This window comes from Ctenopharyngodon idella, chromosome 21 (assembly GCF_019924925.1).
Source record: "Ctenopharyngodon idella isolate HZGC_01 chromosome 21, HZGC01, whole genome shotgun sequence".
Taxonomy (NCBI): Eukaryota; Metazoa; Chordata; class Actinopteri; order Cypriniformes; family Xenocyprididae; genus Ctenopharyngodon; species Ctenopharyngodon idella.
Genome location: NC_067240.1, coordinates 27,430,107 through 27,449,971, shown reverse-complemented (window position 1 = coordinate 27,449,971; position 19,865 = coordinate 27,430,107). Strand labels below are relative to the sequence as shown.

At 36.8% G+C, this 19,865-nt stretch overlaps 2 protein-coding genes across 2 annotated transcripts; both read right to left on the bottom strand.

Moving 5' to 3' along the window:
* Positions 1-3,759: 3,759 nt before the first annotated feature.
* tmem185 (transmembrane protein 185) lies at positions 3,760-15,346 on the bottom strand. The gene is made up of 7 exons (XM_051876767.1): positions 15,183-15,346; positions 14,662-14,838; positions 11,491-11,710; positions 10,314-10,397; positions 10,039-10,215; positions 7,112-7,235; positions 3,760-5,068 (listed from the first exon to the last, which is right to left on the bottom strand). Exons 1-7 carry the CDS (start codon positions 15,218-15,220, stop codon positions 4,824-4,826), a joined length of 1,065 nt encoding a protein of 354 aa, XP_051732727.1. The 5' UTR covers positions 15,221-15,346; the 3' UTR covers positions 3,760-4,823.
* An 813-nt stretch (positions 15,347-16,159) lies between these two features.
* ankrd46a (ankyrin repeat domain 46a) lies at positions 16,160-19,861 on the bottom strand. Its single transcript, XM_051876768.1, has 4 exons — positions 19,704-19,861; positions 17,569-17,886; positions 17,079-17,237; positions 16,160-16,996 (listed from the first exon to the last, which is right to left on the bottom strand). Exons 2-4 carry the CDS (start codon positions 17,877-17,879, stop codon positions 16,780-16,782), a joined length of 687 nt encoding a protein of 228 aa, XP_051732728.1. The 5' UTR covers positions 17,880-17,886; positions 19,704-19,861; the 3' UTR covers positions 16,160-16,779.
* Between the last annotated feature and the right edge of the window lie 4 nt (positions 19,862-19,865).

Below are 19,865 nucleotides of genomic sequence, written 5' to 3'. Positions count from 1 at the left end.
AGCTTTCGTCACACACACAGTTCTTCATGTTATACGGACACACACGCACGCACACACGTTTGTTTCACTGTATTTGCGAGAACAAATCCCTTGACATGTAAAAAGCTGATGGTTTGAATCCATTCACTGAATATAAGCTACAGAATCCGTGCAGGAATAGTGTAACGTGTAATAAAGTATGGTCTTGCTTTGAAGAGTACTGTACTTGACATAGAAGACATTCTAGTATACACATACATGAGCAAAGTTTTATTATAAATAATATTTAGCCTATTATTATTTTATATCTGCTACCTATGCAGTTTGGATGAATGGATTTTATGTGGGGTTTGGTAGGATGACTTTTTTCAAAATGGTTGCCACAAAAGTCACAAAGATTCTTACCATTCCGATGAAGTTACAATTTTTAAAATTTCAAAACTTTCAGAAAGAAAAAAAGCAAAACATTTCATTGATGTAAAAGTGCTGGTAAAATCACATTATGAAATAAATGTTTTTCTCCAAAACACATTGGCCACAATTATTGGCATCACCAATATTAAAATATATTCCCATTCATATTTACAATTTTTATCACACCAGAGAGACGAGGAACATGAAAGTGTCCAGCCATGACTTCTTATAAATATGAGGAAACACAAAGGACGATTTCAAACAACTTCTTCGGAGCTTTACGAATCGAATCAGTGATTCGGATCTCCTATCAAACGGCTAAACTGCTGAAATCACGTGACTTTGGCGTTCCGAATCACTTATTCGATTCGTAAAGCTCCGAAGCAATGTTTTGAAATCGCCTATCACTATATTGTTGAAAAGTCGTTATTTTTTTATTTTTTTTGGCGCACAAAAAGTATTCTCGTCGCATAGAACATAGAACCACTGAACTCACATGAACTGTTTTAAATATGTTTTAGTAGCTTTATGGATCTTGAGAGAGGAAGTGTCATTGCTGGCTATTCATAGGATTTAATCAAAATATCTTAATTTGTGTTCCGAAGATGAATGAAGGTCTTACGGGTGTAAAACGACATGAGGGTGAGTAATAAATGACATTATTTTCATTTTTGGGCGAACTAACCGTTTAAAGTATTAACATTTTTAATGTCGTTTATATGTCTATGTGGTGTTTTTAATATGCTTTAAGACAAATCATTTGCAAATTCATAAGTCGACACCATTGCTGAGTATTTTCTCCTTAAAACTGCAATCAGTGGAAAAAAGACCGTCTCAAACCGGCGGTTTGAAATCGCTGACGTCACAAACTACCTTGTAACCAATCACGCTGGTGGGTTTTAGCATATCATTAACAGCGAACAGGGAGTCTCGAGATAAGAAAGGTTATTTTTCTGTTGATACGAAAAATCGTGTATGTTATGTTATATAACTATATGTTATGTGTCTGACGTTGTAAAAAGCGATACCATTGTGCAGCGTTAACCTCAGTAAGTTGACCGAGTGGATCTCTGAGCTGGCGTGAGTGAGTGGAGGCGGGGCTAATTTGCATATTCATAGAACCGTGTATACTAAATGAGGTAAGGGTGTAGCGTTACATTCAAGCTATTTAAAGGCATGAAGAAAAATTTTACAGGAAAAAACGTTTAAATATGTCATTTTTTGTGATCAAAGTTGAGTTTTGAGGGATAAAATTATTGACTACAGGGGGACTTTAAGAAGTTTCAATCAACTAAAGATGTTACGGATCTGCCTGGAAGAGGACGTGTGTCTGTATCGTCCTAATCTATGGTGAGGAGGAGAGTTTGAATGGACAAAGACTGGAGCTGGAGAATTGCAGAGATTATTTGAGTTTTGGGGTCTGAAAAAAAAAAAAAAAAAAAAAAAGAGCAAACAGCACCTACATTACCAAAAGGTGTTTGAGAGGGTTTCAAGAAAAATCCTCCTCACTCATCCAAAAACAAACTCATATTCTGTTGTCCGATACTGGAACTTCAAACGGGACCGGCTAAAAAAAGACTAAAACTAAAAACTATTTTTCTGCTGGAGGTCCTGGACATCTTGTTCAGATACATGGTATCATGGATTCTATCAAATACCAACAGATAAAAAATCAAAACCTGACCACTTCTGCTAGAAATCCTATAATGGGCCGTGGTTCAGGAGTGAAGAAACTCGCTAAAGACAAAAGAGCTCATGCAAATCTCATGTTGACAGATGTTCTTGTAGTTCAGGTTTTATAGTGCATGTGAAAATCATAAGTCAGATAGCTTAGAAGAGTAACATCTCATCTCTCCTCAACAAACCACATGACTGAGGCAGAATGAGTTTTAACCCTCCTATTGCATTCGGGTCCGTTCTGACCCGGAAGAGGTACTTTTTTTTTTTTTAATCCAAAGTTTTAGTACAAAGATGAAATTTTGTAAGTGTGTTAGGACAGTCAAAATACACATCATTTATTTTTGTCAGATTTTTTAAACAAAAAATGTAAAAAATATAATCATTTCAACTAAATTGTTACATCTTTCTATTAGTCTATTAGTTAGATTTGTCTCAAATTACTTCTGTAAAATACATTTAGCCTTTTTCCCACATTCTCACACATTCTTCCTTCTTACTGAAACTGCATTTTGTTTATAAACATGCTCACGCATACACACACAATAATTCTGAAATTAATAAAATGACAAACAAATCAATGTGTTAATGTGTGTGTAGAGCAAAACTTCACAGACCACATAGTCTAAATTTGAAAAACAAAAGAGGGTTTGGAAAAGAAAAGCCCACATTTCACTTTGCTGCCACCTATTGATGAACCATTGCAGCGTGAAATTGAGATTCAAACTGTTTATCATAATTTTTTTTATATTAAAGGGTTAGTTCACCCAACAATTCAGTCATTAATTACTCACCCTCATGTCGTTCCACACCCGTAAGACCTTCGTTCATCTTCAGAACACAAATTAAGACATAATTTTGGTGAAATCCAAGAAGTTTTTTATCTCCCATTGAAAGCAACAAAATTACCACTTTCAAGGTCAAGAAAGGTACTAAAGACATTGTTAAAATAGACCATGTGACTACAGTGGTTCAATTCTAATGTTATAAAGTGACGACAATACTTTTAGTGCGCAAAAACAAAAAAATAAATGTATTCAACAATTATGTAAAAAAAATGTATGCAAGTAAAACATTTCAGAGTAATATTGATGTTATTTTGGTGTTGCTGCTTTTTTTTTAGAAAAAGAATATGTAGATTTCACTAATTTAGACCATTCTGAGCAGTCATGAGTTATAAGTTTCAAATAAATTTAATTAAATCCATTGAAGTCAATGGAGTTCATACTCCTAATTCTCATATTATTTGTTCTTATAAATTTACTCTAATGATATATTCAAATAAAACTTATATTGATAAAAAAAAAATATACATCTTTTCTTGCATCACACTGGTTTTTGCTGTAGTTCTTGAAAAATGTGAAATTTCAAAGAATTTCTCAATTTTTTAATTAATAAAAAGGGGGTAAATGGTAAAAACATGGTAACTTTTGTGCATTCACTCATTAATGAGAAGTTACTGATTAGATACGATATGGTTTTAGTTGAAAAATATTGAGTTATGACTGTTTTATAAGCTTAGCTTCCAAAGGTGTATACAGTTATATAACGCATTACACTGAATATCTGAGTCTTCAGTGCGAGTCTTAGCGAGCACCTGTCGCAAATGTGATAAATATATGATAATGGATCATTGGGAATAAACAACAAAAAGAAAGGGGCTTGAAACATGGACAGATTCACACAGCATTTGCATGATAAACAGTATGATTTTAATGTGAGGCACTGTCGAGAGCTACGGTATGTCTAGCCTTTACAAAGGAATGGACACAATGAACGTCAAGAGCGGTAAAAGTGTACAGTGGGGAACAGCGTTAAAACCGTGATATTGGTCCACATCTACAAAATAACCTAAACATTTCTATGGCATTTCACTCAGACCAGCTGAGAAAGTGACTTAAGTACTTGTCTGCTAGCCATTGAATACGAGGAGAATTCATAGTCTTGCATGACAGATTGGAAACATACTACAACTGGTCAACACTTAAATAGCAATTAAAAGAGGGATTGAAAGGGTACTGTACAACACAATGAACTGAAATGACAGGGAACATACAATAAGAACAGGTTCTGCTAGGTAGTGATTATATTTCCAATAAAGATTACCTACTTTTTATTTTACACTCTTGCGATCACATATGAGTGTAATTGTGACAGTCCAGAAGCTTGAGAAACAACAGCTGCATTGAAAACATTTTCATTGGCTAGCCTCTCTCACATATCAGATGAAGAAATCCACTTCAGATTCATGTGAATGAAGCTTTTTTTACACCAATGCCTTTCTTCCACCACCACAAAAAAGAGGAACTGTCATGTATGAATTCCCAGGCTTGCACAGAGAAATATCTTGCAGATGCTAGCAAAGACAGACGGATGAATAACTGAAAGCCTACATCATATGTGTGGATTTAAAACACAGAAAAGAAGGTAAAAAAACAAAACACTTGGCTTATTTACAGATTAGACAATCTCTTGGCGAGTCCTTTGACTGAGTTGTCAGGAAAGTTTCAAACGAATCTTTCCTGAAGGCAACAGGTCCCATCTATGCAGGTGGATTTTACAGATTATACAAAACGGTTTAGGAGCCGGTATCTGAGCTTAGCTCAAACACAAGGGTCTCTCCTGAAGAGCCTCAGAAGAAGCATCTTTGTAGTGGGATTGTTTTTTGTCTTTAATGGCGAGTCCTGAAGCGGACCCCAGTGCATAGTGCTATACTGTTCATGAACAGCCAAACCAGGACAGAGTTTTGAACATTAGTCTGGCATGTCGATGCACAGTTTGGGTGGTGGCACAAAGTACTTGCCAGGACTTTGGGTAATCACCACGCCCGTCTTCTTACGAAACATGGGAGGGATTTTAGGCACCTCGTGGATGGGCAATTCCTCGGACACCTCAGAGTCCTCATGGTGCAAGTCGTAGGATATGTTGCCATATTCCCTCAGGAAGGGGAAGAGTTCAAGGAGAAACTGGCAGAAGTCTTTGCGAATGCCAAACCACCCTGAGGGAAATCAGAGACAAGTCAACACTGAAACAAAGCTAGGAGAAACAGAATCTTTTCATTAAAAAAACAAAACGCAAATATAGAATATACTTTGTTTTTGCTATTACAATGTACTGGATGACAAAGGCCCTGTTTCCAGCCTGGTATTAAGATGCATTTTGCTCGATCGGATCACAAGTGGATGACGCTAAATACAGTGTAAATGGGGTCTAAAGCGTTTTGAGCTTGTCCACTTTTGACCACTTCCAGAGGTAGTCGAAAACGCATTCAACCTAATTGCTTTCGTATTGTAAATGATAGGGGTGTGACGGGATCTCGTGCCACGAGATCTCGCAAGATGACGATATTTCTCGTTTAGGTGAAAAGCTGTCTCACGATATTGCCATGACGGAGCGTGAGGGTGAAATTAGGATAGAAAATGCCACCGCTACATTACTCCTCTACTGTTGTTTTGCTTTTTATAGAAATAAAAACCTATTTAATTCAGTTGTATAACGGTCGCTTCAATTCCATCCAGCTCGTCCAACACGAGCTGCAGAGTCGTATGTAGTGCAGCAGGAATCAGAGTTCACTGATCACGTGATGAGATGACTGACAAGACCATGGCGGAGGATTCGTTGCACAACAGAGCCTTTAAGCGTCTGACATATGACTATTTTTCTAGTCATGTATTTCATCATTGACGATTTCTTAAAAATACTGTGTAAAAATCTCGTCTCGTGAGCTAACGGTCATTAGGGGAAGCGCGCTAGCCAGACGGGATTTAAACTTTGTCGGCTGAAGACCCAAGTTTGGTTTGAAGACGAAAAATGTACCAAGCACAATGTTCTCTCACCATTCCTGATTTCTAACACACACTCACAGCGTTCGGCTGGTCTCGCGTCTGTCAGAGCAGAAATGAAAGCTGATGCTCTCCGTATGTTTTTCTGTTGTCTCCGTTCGTGTTCATATATAAATTGCGCGAGCTTATTTCGTCCATTAGATCGAAAAGTTCTGAAAAAGCCACACATTTACCCGCCCATAAACCCTCCCCTCGAATAAATCAGGACAGAAGTGGTTGAAAATGAACAAAGAGACGGATTAAAACGCCAGTTGTAAACGGGAATGTCTCCCTCGTCTACCTCGACCAAAACACATCTTAATACCAGGTGGAAACAGGGCCAAAAATGGTGAAATGCATTTTGCGCTAATCACTTGTGATACAGAAATGTGCGCAAGAAAATGAGAGTGAGGTAAGTGTGGGAAGAATTACACAGCAAAGTTTAATACTTTTGGGGTTTGGGGTTTGTTTAAAACACTCACCCCAAGTATGAAGAACAGTAATAGTGATGCCTGATTTAGCAAAACAACACAGTTCTTAGAAAGCTAAAAATTTGGGTTTGAAATTAACACCCGCCAATTGTGGGTGAAAATCAGGTGTTGTGGGTAACGCATATCAATTCACAAGGCAATTTGATGCATGGTGGGTTATGATTCATAAATTATATCCTATCATCGCTATCAGAACCCTCAGAACTTATCGGCAGCGCCCAACTACGACTCCGGAGGATGTCCAGAATCCACAGCGCCACTCACATAGTTTTCCATTAAATTACATCAACAGCGATTTGGGACAAATACAATGTACATACTGACTTAAACCTAGGCTGGAAGACTAGGGTTAAGTCAAAAAGTGGTTTACTCTAGTTTGATCGCCATCGTAGACATCAGTGTTTATATCCTAACTATAAACTTTTCTCTTAGTACATCGGTGATAATGTGAATATTTGTAACACAAAATAACTACTGTGTGGTTCAAAACTGCTCTCTCTGGTTCAGCAGCAGAACGAACACAGATTTGAATGTTCCGGTATGATTTTGTCAAAAGATTTTGTTAATAAATGTGTCGGATTTTGTTAATAAATAAGACAGTGAGGGTGTTGGATCGAGATTGCGATTTTTTTAAGATTTATCGTGCAGCTCTGATCTGAATCCTGCCGTTATAAAGAATGAGTAGCAAGCGAAATAAGAAGATAGATGTAAGTTACACTTGTCACGTACAGTGATTCCCCCCTTTTTGGCCAAACGTGGTCACCATTAGAGTCAGCAAAGAAACCCAGAGAGGAACAAACACCGGGACGTAGTTGGAGTTATAATGGCCATCCAGCTTGTGAACGAGGAGAATCTGAAAACAAAACAAACACTGATGAGTGTCAACTCTGTACTACTGTAAACATTGAGCTCTGCACAAGTGACTGCATCCTTAAAAGAATAGTTCACCCAAAATTAACATTCTCACCCTCATGTCTTTCAAAACTATGATTTACAGCTGTGATTCGGCCTTAGGTAATCATTTTTATAATCAATTATCAATTATAAACTGTTGCCATTTAGTAATTTTGTCTATTTTTGCTCCACAAACAGAAATAATCCAAAACAAAGCCACAGCAGATTTAACTGTTGTGTTCCTGAATGAATCAGTTGAGTGCACAAGTCAATGATTCACCTTACAGTGACAGAAATAGTAAAGTTCATAGTATGTTCAGTTAAAACATAACTGACTGTGTTTACATGAATACTCACCAAGACCGGCATTTTGACTTTATTTTGTGTGTATTTGAGTGCAATAAGCAACGAAAAGGAACTCAATTTAGTACTGAGAGGCGGCTTTATGTGGCGCACTTTGGGTGTGAGCACAAAATCTGTGGAAATGAGTAAAATTATGGGCAATATGTGCAATCCCACGGTGAAATTCAAGCCCTGAAACACCAACAATATTCATCCGGAGCAAATGAGAGAGTGAGGAGAGGAGGGTTTGTGTGTCACTCAATGTCAGAGAGATAAGAAAGAGAGAAAGAGCAACTGATATCATGTATCTATTCTGCGGAAAATGAGTATTGGAAGCATTTCAGATATTTCAGTATCGATATGTATCGAAAAATTTATATTTTTGACAGTATACTGCAATACATATTAGCATCCACACCTGTGCACGATATCATTCTGTTTATTCTAAGCACTCGATGCAGTTTATGTCGACTGTCGCTTTAAATGCTCGAGCTCTTTAAAGCAGGATGGATTTTGATTGGCTCTCAATGTTTTTATCATTCATCAGCTGGAAGAAATCATTCTGAAAGTGATTCCAATGATAGTGTTTCTCTGTGCTGTTCTAGTTGTGGTGTGGACTCTACTGCTATTCTTTTATATTTAGAACTATATCATTATTGTTATAGTCCTTGGTGTGAACGGGCCTTAAGTCTTGTCAACTGCCCGAATGTTATTTTCGTACTTCAGAGGAAAACCAAACTGCTGCCACACTGGTGACTTCAGCACAGACGCAGCACTCTCAGTCTCTGTGTCGGGCGTGTTGCCGGTCTGTAGTCATATTCAAATGATGCAAAGGCATTTAGTGAAGTAGAGCTACTACTGCACACAAGATGGAGATTGTTGTATGGTCTAAAAAGGGTAGAGTAAAGCAATGTAAATGTTGATGGCGGTCATTTCAGGCATTTCATTTACACGTGGACAGAAAGCATTGCTGCAAATGATGAAATATTCAATTTTGCCTAGATGTCATTTGTCAGGTTTTTTGGTCTGTGATATTTCGAAATTTGATATATTGTCCCATTCCTACTGCAGACATTTTGCTCATGGTAAAAACACTAGAAAATAGCAGTTTGTTAGTTGGTCATTAGCTGTGATTGTGGCAATATATTCAGTTTTTCACTGATTATTCAATGAAATAGTGCTTCAAAAAGCTGTAAAAACCTAAAGCTTTTAGTTTCACATGGACCTTTATATTTATGCAAAGTATGTGATCTACAATTATTTAATGTGTTGGCTCAGAACGTTTTTTTTTTTTAAAGAAATAAACAATTTTATTTAGCAAGGATGCATTCAATTGTTTAAAAACGATAGTAAAGGCATTTATAAGTTACAAAAGATTTTCCTTTTTAAATAAATGCTGTTCTTTTGAACTTTCTATTCATTAAAGAATTCTGAGAAAAAACAAAATCAGTTTTTTCAACATTGATTATAATAATGTTTCTTTGGGCAGCAAATCATCATATTAGAATGATTTCTGAAGGATCATGTGACACTGAAGACTGGAGTAATGATGCTGAAAATTCAGCTTTGATCACAGGAATAAATGACATTTTACTATATATTCACATAGAAAACAGCTATTTTAATTTGTAATAATATTTCACATTATTTTTACTGTATTTTTGATACAGGCGAATATAAGAGACTTCTTTCAAAAACATTTTAGGTACACTTTATTTTAAGGTGTCCTTGTTACAGTGTAGATATACTATTTAAGTACTGAGTAATAATAATAAAAACAACATGTACTTACTATAGGTTTAGGGTTAATAAGGTAACACTTTAGGGTTTAGGGTTCAATTCTCACTATTAACTAGTTGCTTATTAGCATGCATATTACTAGAATATTGGCTGTTTATTAGTACTTACAAAGCACATATTAATTCCTTGTTCTGCATGACCTTATTCTACATTCTTAATCCTACCCCATACCTAAACTTAACAACTACCTTACTAACTATTAATAAGCAGTAATTAAGAGTTTATTAAGGCAAAAGTCGCAGTTAATAGTTAGTTAATAGTGAGAATTGGACACTAAAGTGTGACTGTTAGTATAGTATTTAGGCTTAGTTGCATGTAATTATGCATAATTTACTGTTATTATAAGTACATGTAACGTGTAACAAGAACACTGTAATATATACATAATATGATTTTATTGTTGTAGTTTTATTGTAATGATCTACTTAGCAATGTGCAAAATAAAAAGCATTAAAAAACATTTTTTTTATTAAAAATACTGGTTCTGTATATCAGGTAAAGCACACTTAAACAGGAAAATAATCAGCATTGATATTGGTTATTAAAATCAATATCGGTCAATCTGAGTGTTTTTATCTTATTGCATAAACACAATTAAGTAAATGATGTTGGAATCAAACCTCAAAGGTAAGCAGGGGCACAACTATGGTCATCCAGCTGATTGCCATGGTGATGTGTGTACGCCGCTGCTCTGCAATGACATCCATGGAGCGCAGGAAGAGCACAGACCAGACGATGTAATAGAGCACCACCAGACACAGGAAGGACATGAGAATCCACAGCGGTACGCACACCACCTGGAAAAGACCCGGTTCAGACTCTCATAACATGCCAGAGCTCAGATTACCAAACTGCAGGTGACTCTGAAGTAAATTACTGGTGTTGGCATCCTTACCAACCACGGCCAGGCGATGATCTTATCCAGTCTCAAAGCTATGAAGATGAACTGAAGAATATTTACAGAGCACAGAATCTCCAGCTGATGGAAAAAAACACAAAGTATGAGTGAGGGAGAGAGTACAATCAGGAAAGATGCGTTTCTATAAACACAAAGATATAAATGCTTAGGGAGACATACTTGATTTCATGTGGGTGAATCTGACAATAATGTGAGGGTCAATTCTGACTTTATATCACGCAATTCCGACTTTATAACTCGCAAATCCAACTTGATAACTCGCAATTCCGACTTTATATCACGCAATTTTGACTTTATAGCTCGCAACTCCGACTTTATAACTCGCAATTCCGACTTTATATCACGCAATTCCGACTTTATAACTCGCAATTCCGACTTGATAACTCGCAATTCCGACTTTATAACTCGCAATTCCGACTTTATATCACGCAATTCTGACTTTATAGCTTGCAACTCCGACTTTATAACTTGCAATTCCGACTTTATATCACGCAATTCCGACTTTATATCACGCAATTCCGACTTTATAACTCGCAATTCCGACTTTATAACTCGCAAATCCGACTTTATATCACGCAATTCCGACTTTATATCACGCAATTCTGACTTTATATCACGCAATTCTGACTTTATATCACACAAATCTAACTTTATAACTCGCAATTCTGACTTTATATCACACAATTCCAAGAAAAAGTAAGAATTGTGAGATAAAAAGTCACAGTTACCTTTTTTATTTTTTATTCCATGGCAGAAACAAGTTTCCATATGTTCTAGGACCAAGAATTTAAAAAAAAATCTTTACCGTAATGCTAAATAATAATAAGTTATTTATCATTTAGTTTAGTTTTAAATAAACCATATATAGTCAGAAACTTTATTACAAAAAACAGTCAAAACTGTACAGAATTCAGTCATAGTAATACATTAAAAATGAATGTAACACTATAGTAATTAAAATAACTGAATAATGGGAAGTACTAAATTGTTATGAAAATAATGTCAATGCAACATTTTGTGCATATTAAAGATTAGTATTATTATTATTTTAATTTTTCTTTTGATTTTGGCATGAAATATGACCTGAACATAAATTAGTCAGATTCAAACATCCTGAAAAAGATATGTCAGACAAATCTTTCCCGGCTGATACCTCAAGCGAGCGGTCGTGCCTGAATCCCCACACGCACGCCGCCACTGAGATGGGCGAGACGAAGAAGAGCGGCATGAAGACCAAGAGCCAGTAGCGTGTACCCTGTTCCACACCAGCCTGTACACTGTTACACACCAGCACCTCGAAGGTGAGCAGGAGCAGGTGGATCCCCACAGCAATCAGCATGGCCTTAAACTCCACGCAGGTCTCCCCCTCGGCCCTGAGGACAACAAATGACTGCATGATATACATGGACAAACTCACGGTTTTCCTCAAGTCTTAAAGGATATGTTCAGACTGCCAGCAAAAGTTTGATTTTTTTTCATATCTAGATTTTATCCAGATGGGTTTTTTTGAAAGTCTGAACAGCAAAAAAACACATCAAATCGGATTCAAACCACATTTGGAGGTGGTTTGAAATGCGATTCCAATATGCGTCTCAAATCGGATTTCAATTTGTCTTTTGCATCACTCTTAAAGCAACACACAACAATAAAGCCAAAACTGGTTGCGGAAATGCCGGAAGTATTCATACGGTTTTCAAACGGCGTGTCCTAAGATATCGGCTGTGACTACAGCACAGAACATCATGATGTATACCAGACTCCTCCGAGTTTTTCTTGTGCGACGGACAAGTTCTGCACCATGACTCGACAGGGCGCTTATTTGGAGAGCGAGATGATGCACCTCCATTTTTCCTGCATCCGTTCTGAAAGCCTCGTCAGATACGTGGGTATGCCTACGTCCTTACCAAAGCATTCTCTGCAGATAGGTTGGTTATGTCTGGACTAGTGTTGTCAAAAATATTGATATTTCGATATGTATTGATCCTGAAATATCTGAAACGGTTTCAATACTCCTATTCTGCAGTATCAATACACTGATACCAGCTGCACTTTCTCACATAAAGCCACCTCTCAAACAGCTCATGAGTACCAAATTAACTTCTTTTTTGTGGCTTATTGCGCATAAACGATCAAATTCATACAAAATGATGCCAAAATGCCCATCATGCAGAGTATTCAGGTAGATACAGTCAGTTTTGGAATGTAAATAGTTGAGAAAACGCATGTTGTGTAACAGTATATTGGATCAGTGCATCCGCTCTTAAAGTGACAGCAGCCTAATAAACCTGCTGAGAAAATCACTCGCTGCTCTTGACTCAATAACTTTTGTAACTTTAATTGTAAGCATTCATCTGTATTTAATTTTTACAATTAAAAATATCCAGTGTTATTTTACATTTAATTACTTTCATTTCTGTAGTATTTCTTACCTGAATGCTTCTGTTAGACCCACCTGAAAAACTTAAAGCTGTTTATTTCATTTGTCTCTTTATTCTGTTGTATTTATTTGTGCTATCATTTGCAATTTGTTCATTTTAGTACAAAGTTTCTAATATAGCCTCCCTGTGCTGTGTGTAAGCTATTACAACAAAATTACCCAAATTATCAAAAGAATTATGAGATAATAAATCATCTGTATGGGGTATAAATGGCAGTTTTCCCAGTGGTATCGAAAATGGTATCGAATATTGATGTTTTTTCAAGGTATCGTATCGAAGAAACATTTGATTGGTCTGAACATAGCCAAAGTCAACATGATACAGTATTCTCAAACCATTTTACATAATATGACATATTTCAGAGTAAAACACTATTGGCAAGACTTCAGAAAGGCTGCAGCACCTTCAACAAAAGCCTAATCAGTGCATTTTTAGATTGGCTAAAATAAAACAAATCCATGCACCTTTTGATATGTGTACAAATGAATCATGCAAAATAAGTTTGCATCATATTTTATACATCAGGTATTTATAGTTTATATATTAATGTACGACATAGTGAGAATATGGAGCTCACACTCGAGGAGGAAAAAACGCCTCAATTTTATTCAAAGCAAAAAAGTATTTATATGGGTAAAATGAAAGACAGCATTTTTAATAGCTTGTAATGTAAATCAATGACAACTTTAAGAATACTTACATAAAATGCACATAAATCACTCTATATCTCCCAATAATGTGTTTTTATCATGGTTGGGCAAAACGTATAATGCAATGCAACTGATAATTGAGAGATAATAAACATTTCTCGAAAGCCTGATGGGTCATACTTAAAGGATTAGTTTACTTCAGAATTAAAATTTCCTGATAATTTATTCACCCCCATGTCATCCAAGATGTTTGTCTTTCTTTCTTCAGTCGAAAAGAAATTAAGGATTTGAGCAAAACATTCCAGGATTTTTCTCCATATAGTGGACTTCACTGGGGTTCAACGGGTTGAAGGTCCAAATGTCAGTTTCAGTGCAGCTTCAAAGAGCTCTACATGATCCCAGACGAGGAATAGGAGTCTTATCTAGAGAAACCACTGACCATTTTTTTTAAAAAAAAAATTAAAATTTATATGCTTAACCACAAATGCTCGACTTGCACTGCTCTGCCATGCGCAACGCATTACGTAATCACGTTGGAAAGGTCAGGCGTGACATAGACGGAAGTACCGCGGTAGGGCGAAAAACTCCATCTCATTTTCTCCTCCAACTTCGTTGTTTTACCTTTTTTGTAAAGGTTTGACTTAGTCTTTGCATGTTCGCTTTGTAAACACTGGATCGGTACTTCCACCTACGTCACGCGTGACCTCACCGGTGGTTTCTCTAGACAAGACCCTTATTCCTTGTCTGGGATCGTTTAGAGCTCTTTGAAGCTGCACTGAAACTGACATTTGGACCTTCAACCCGTTGAACCCCAGTGAAGTCCACTATATGGAGAAAAATCCTGGAATGTTTTCCTCAAAAACCTTCATTTCTTTTCAACTGAAGAAAGAAAGACATAAACATCTTGGATGACATGGGGGTGAGTAAATTATCAGGAAATTTGAATTCTGAAGTCAATTAATCCTTTAATTTTTTTTTTTTTTTTTTATAAAATTGTATAATAATCAAGCAACCCTAAGTTGCTTCAGTCCAGTAAGAGTTCATCATAAATATTACTAACAATATAAAAGTTATACAAGAAAATCAATAAAGATTTCACTGCAAAAATACACATGTACCATGAGCTGAAGATGGTATCTGTATATGATACAGCAGGCTTTATAGGGTTAATTACCTCACAGCACTGTACGAAACCAGCTTGCTCGTAATCATAAGCAGAGAAAGGTTGTGTCTGACCTGTACTGTGGGTTGTGAGCCCAGACTCCAGTGCCCACGGAAGCCCCTATGATGACCATGAGTTTCCAGAGCCAGATGGGCGCAAACACAGCCCAGTAGCTCCACTGGATAATGCCATCCAACCTCAGCGACAGCAGCACAGAGAAGAGCAGCAGACACGCGTAGATCAGGAACTTACTGCAGGACAACAACACATATGCAGTCAGATCTGTCAAACTTACATGACTTCTGTCAAAATCACGAGACAGGCCTGACTGAGACAGAAGAAGACAAGAATTGAGAGGAGCTTTGAACAAACGAACGTGTCAGTATTTTGTCAAGCATTCAACACTAGCCGGTTTCAATGTTAAAGCAGTTTCCTTCACTGCTTAATGTCCAGTGAGGCTGCTAAACTATGCTAAGGCAAATCCAAAAGGCCTGACGGTAAACATTAGCAGCTAAGCTAACAAAGTGAATGGTAGCGTTTCAAAAACAAAGCACTGCGTTTCATTGTTCACTTAACGCACGCACACACAACTTACCTAGGATTGAAATCTTGAAAAACGCCTCGTAGATTCATGGTTTCCTCTTCAGATCATAGTTCAATGAAGTGAAAAGGAAAGACTGGCTTACTGACTGGCACTCACTCACTCACACAGAGCAGACGGTTGGCAAACGCGACCAAACACAGTGACGTCACACCCTCGCCCCGCCCACCGGATGGCACTGTTTACATTTTACGTTGTTATTGTTATATAAACAACCCTGTGTCTGTAGATTACAATTGTTAAATTTGTACATTTTATCTGTTTATTTGTATGTAATCTAAGTCACTGGATCATTGGCTTGCGTAATGAACCACATAAACACCATTGTTGAGGCGCAGCGGTTAAACTTAGACATATAATGCGTTCAAAACAACGAAAACATCGTATTTGCGAGTTGAAACGTGGCAGATTACAACAATATATTTAGCTGTGACATTGTCAGGCTTTTTTATTTACAACAAAATATGCTAATCCCCTGCACAAAATATAATAGCATTGTAATATGACAATATAATGTAACGTAACGATAAATGTAATGTAATGATAAAGTTTACAGTGGCTTCATAAATTTATTAAAAACATTAAAAAACAAAACACACCCGATGCACACTCTTTTCTTCATTTTCTATTGGTAGATTTAAAAAAACCTTGCTGTATTTTTGTGTAGTTAATTAAGAACATGTACATCGCCATCTTGCTCCAGCGAAAGTGACTTTAACGCACCTGACGTCGTAAAACACGACTTCCCAACTCATAAAACGAACTTATCAGGAGGACTTGAAAGGGACTTTGCTTGAACATCCTTAAAATACATAGACGCCCCATTGGCCGCCATATTGGTCGGAGCAACTTGCCGTAGCTCTCATAAGTGGACTAAAGAAAAGATGCTTCACTATTTTGAGGTTTTATAAACCGTCGCACAATCCAAACCACATATCTGGGAATTACCTTTCACATGTAAGACTGAACAGTTGTTTTTGGTAATTATAACATTTATTATGTTAAACTCTATATATACAAAACGCCATTACACTTTTTGCAGCCGCAAAACTTTAATGTGCAAATCCAATAATTTAAATTAAATAGGTGCCAAGGTGGGCTGTCACACACTTAATATTATAAATGTTAAGAATACACAACAAAAAGATATTCCCTTACGAAAATTAACCATGGTTTTTATTTTATTTATTTATTTTTTTGGCGGATTGATTACCATTTGTATAACCACAGTTTTACTACAAATACCATGGTTAAACTATGATTAATGTAGCAAAACCATGGTTAATTTGTGTTTTTTTAACTACAATAACCACATTTTTGGGGGGGTTTTATTTCTATTAGAACCATGGTTTATTTTCGTAAGGGTTTTCAAACACACAAGAGAAATGAAAATAGTAATTACATATTTTTTTTTAGCACATGAAAGGTCTATTTACATTATTATACACAAAAAAAAAAAAATCAGCCACAGAATGTATGGTTGCAATTTAAAGCGTGGTTATACACAATTAGCAACTGTAGGAACAATCATCAGCTAATGAAGGATTAAAAAAAAATCATTGTTTTTAATGAGCTTTCATATGTCAGCGCCTCAGTGCACGAGTTCCAGCTGGTTAGATGCGAAGGGTAGGACTCCACTGACATAATACGCAATGCCGAGCGAGAGCAGAGCGATGACAAGGAGCAGCAAGAGCACTCGCCAGAAACCAAGATCTTCCACAAACTCCTGCCATGTGGTACGGAAGCTGGACAACACGCCGTCGCTGTTGTGTAAGTGTGGGTTGAGAAGAGAGTGGCTCTCCATGGCACTGCAGGACATACAACAGTCCATAATGAATAAGGACACTTTGAGCGATCAATAAGTTCTGATTATAATGATTACGATCTTACCTTTCATTCTCAGCCATGTGCATCTTCTCCAGACTGGAGTGGGAGCTGCGGTTGAAGCCCTTGACTTCCTGTTCCTCCAGCCCCTCCAGCAGATGGAGCGCGTCCTTGTTCACACCACGTCTCTTGGCCAGCACCAGAGGAGTGGCTCCGTTGTGATTGCTGTTCAGATCAAAAAGCACAGACATGAAGCACTTTGAGTGGTCCATGAATCCTCATCGTTGTGCCCTTGACACCAAATCTCAGGGAAACTGACCTTCTAGTATGTATACAGTAAGTCAGGGGTGTGGGGAAAAATAAATATAAAAATAATACAAAAAAATATGTTTATAAAAGCTACTTATATGTTCTAATTGAGCTAAGGCCTAACCGGGACAATATTTTTCAAATATTTATCTACCTTTATGTTTTAGGACTTGTAGTGTATCTCAGAATAGCATGGTATATGAATATGATAATTTTATATATCTATAAGGGAAAAAAAGACACTGACCAGATGTCAATCTTGAGGCCGTTGGACACCAGGAACTGGATGGTGTCCACATGCCCACACATGTGCAGTGCCGTGTTGCCCTGCGAGTCAGTGGCCAACAGATCAGCACCAAATTTGTGCAGCATACAGCAGATCTCTACGTTTCCCCGTGCGGCAGCCAGATGCAGTCCAGTCCGTCCACGGCAGTCCCGGGTGTTTGGGTCGAATCCGGACTCCAGGAGCCGTTTAGTGTGAGCGAGATCACCGTCGATACAGGCCTGCAGCAGCGGCACGGTGGTCTGCAGGGAGTCGTTGATGAAGACGTAGGACATTTTGCACCTGGTGTCAGAGGTTTGGGAATAAAAATCAATTTTGGAACATGGGTGTTGTCAAAAAGACAGACTTTTTAAATTTTAAAAATGTGACGATACCAGCATTTTGAGCGCTGTTGAGTGGATTCTTAAACACCTCTGATTGGCCATTGTGTTCACGCACTCAACAGATATGTCTGTGATTGGCTACAATGATCAATGCTTCAAAAACATTTTAAATAGACATCAATGATGCTCTTACACAGATACACATGTGAGGGTTTGAAAGCAGGCATCTATCAGCGGTTCCCTAATATATCTGCTAATATCGAAGGCCAAAAAGTTCAAAAACGTGAATTTTAACACGTCAACAACATGTAAAATACATATATTTAACGCGTATTTCACGTGTTAAATACATGTTAAATACTCGTGAAATACACTTATTTCACGTGTTGTTGATGTGTTAAAATTCATGTGTTTTTGAACCTTTTGGCCTTCCATACGCTGATAGATGCCTGCTTTTAAAAAAACGCTCCCATGTGTATCTTTGAAGAGCGTCGTTGTCTATTCAATCAACAACACATTTTTGAAGTGTTTATCATTGTAGCCAATCACAGACATATCTGTTGAGCATGTGAACACAATGGCCAATCAGCGTGAGAGTCACGCAATTGACACTGTTCTCACGCCACACATCTTACATTTTCTTACACAGTGAAAAACAAACATTGTGGAGAAAAGAGGACACTGACAACATGCCGACAGACAAGACAGAGCAGGTTACTTTTGATATGAAACACAGTCTCAGCTTTCAAATTCTGTCAATTTTATTACAAAATTCAAACATTAATACTGTTTTGATGCTTTTTAATGTGTTGTGAACCAATCGGTTTTCCTCTTTATTACTAGTTGTAGCACCAAATAAACAATGAACATCAGAAGGTATGTTAAAAGATACAGTCCATCTTACTGAAACATATCTTGTCGCATGTAATTACTGTTTCAACCGTGGAAAGAAGTCAATAAAACAACTTGTGAACAATATGTCGTGTAAAGCCATTCAATGACCATATAGCATGATAGTTAGCTAGAAAAAGGAATTCTAGAGCATTATGCTAAATATATGCACTATATTACATATTTATTATATTTTTACTCTCATATCATTTAAAAATATTATAACATTATTTAAAAAATCGAATTATATTAATTGTATTAGAATTAATGGTTAATTTTAACCTTTAATAATAATACCAGCTGACAGGTTTCCCTGTATGTTTACAGCATTAGTTGAGAGAGATTTGTTTCTCTGAGAAAAATTAACATGTAGGCCTTACTGTACCTGATATTTAGCCAAATGAATCGATGTTGAATCAAGATCAGAATCGAATCTCAAGCTTATGAATCAAATCCAGGCTCAACTCAAAAGTTGGAAGCCCTGTTTGGACCTCATATTAATGCAAAATGTGTATTTTTACACACTCATTTGTCACACCACACGTCCATGGATTAACTAGTTAAAGGTGCTCAAAAATGCTTAACTTACCTAAAATACACAATTGAACCTTAAATCTCTGTTCGCAAGTGTTTATGATGGATGTTGTGTGCACCAACCACATAATAAGTTCAAGCTTAATAAATTGTAAAAATATATTAAATAAAAGTTATTAAATTATGCTGCGAAATGTTTCAATAATCAAAATAAACTTCACGAATGATTACTAGCTAGTGGACTAGCTTTGTCAAGCTAGTGTGTTAATCAACAAAAACAAAGCACACGACTGTAACCAATAATACCATCTAATAACCTCCTTTATAATACTGAAGAAGATTAATCAATACCTCAGAATGATATCTCGAAGGTGTCTTGTAAAATCCGCTGCTTTCCCAGCCTCTGTTGTGGGAAAATAGAAAAGAAATGACGTAAAAAAAAAGATGGAGGGCCAATAGACTACAAACCCCAGTATATGTTATGATTTATAACATCCGACTTCCGCGTCTAAG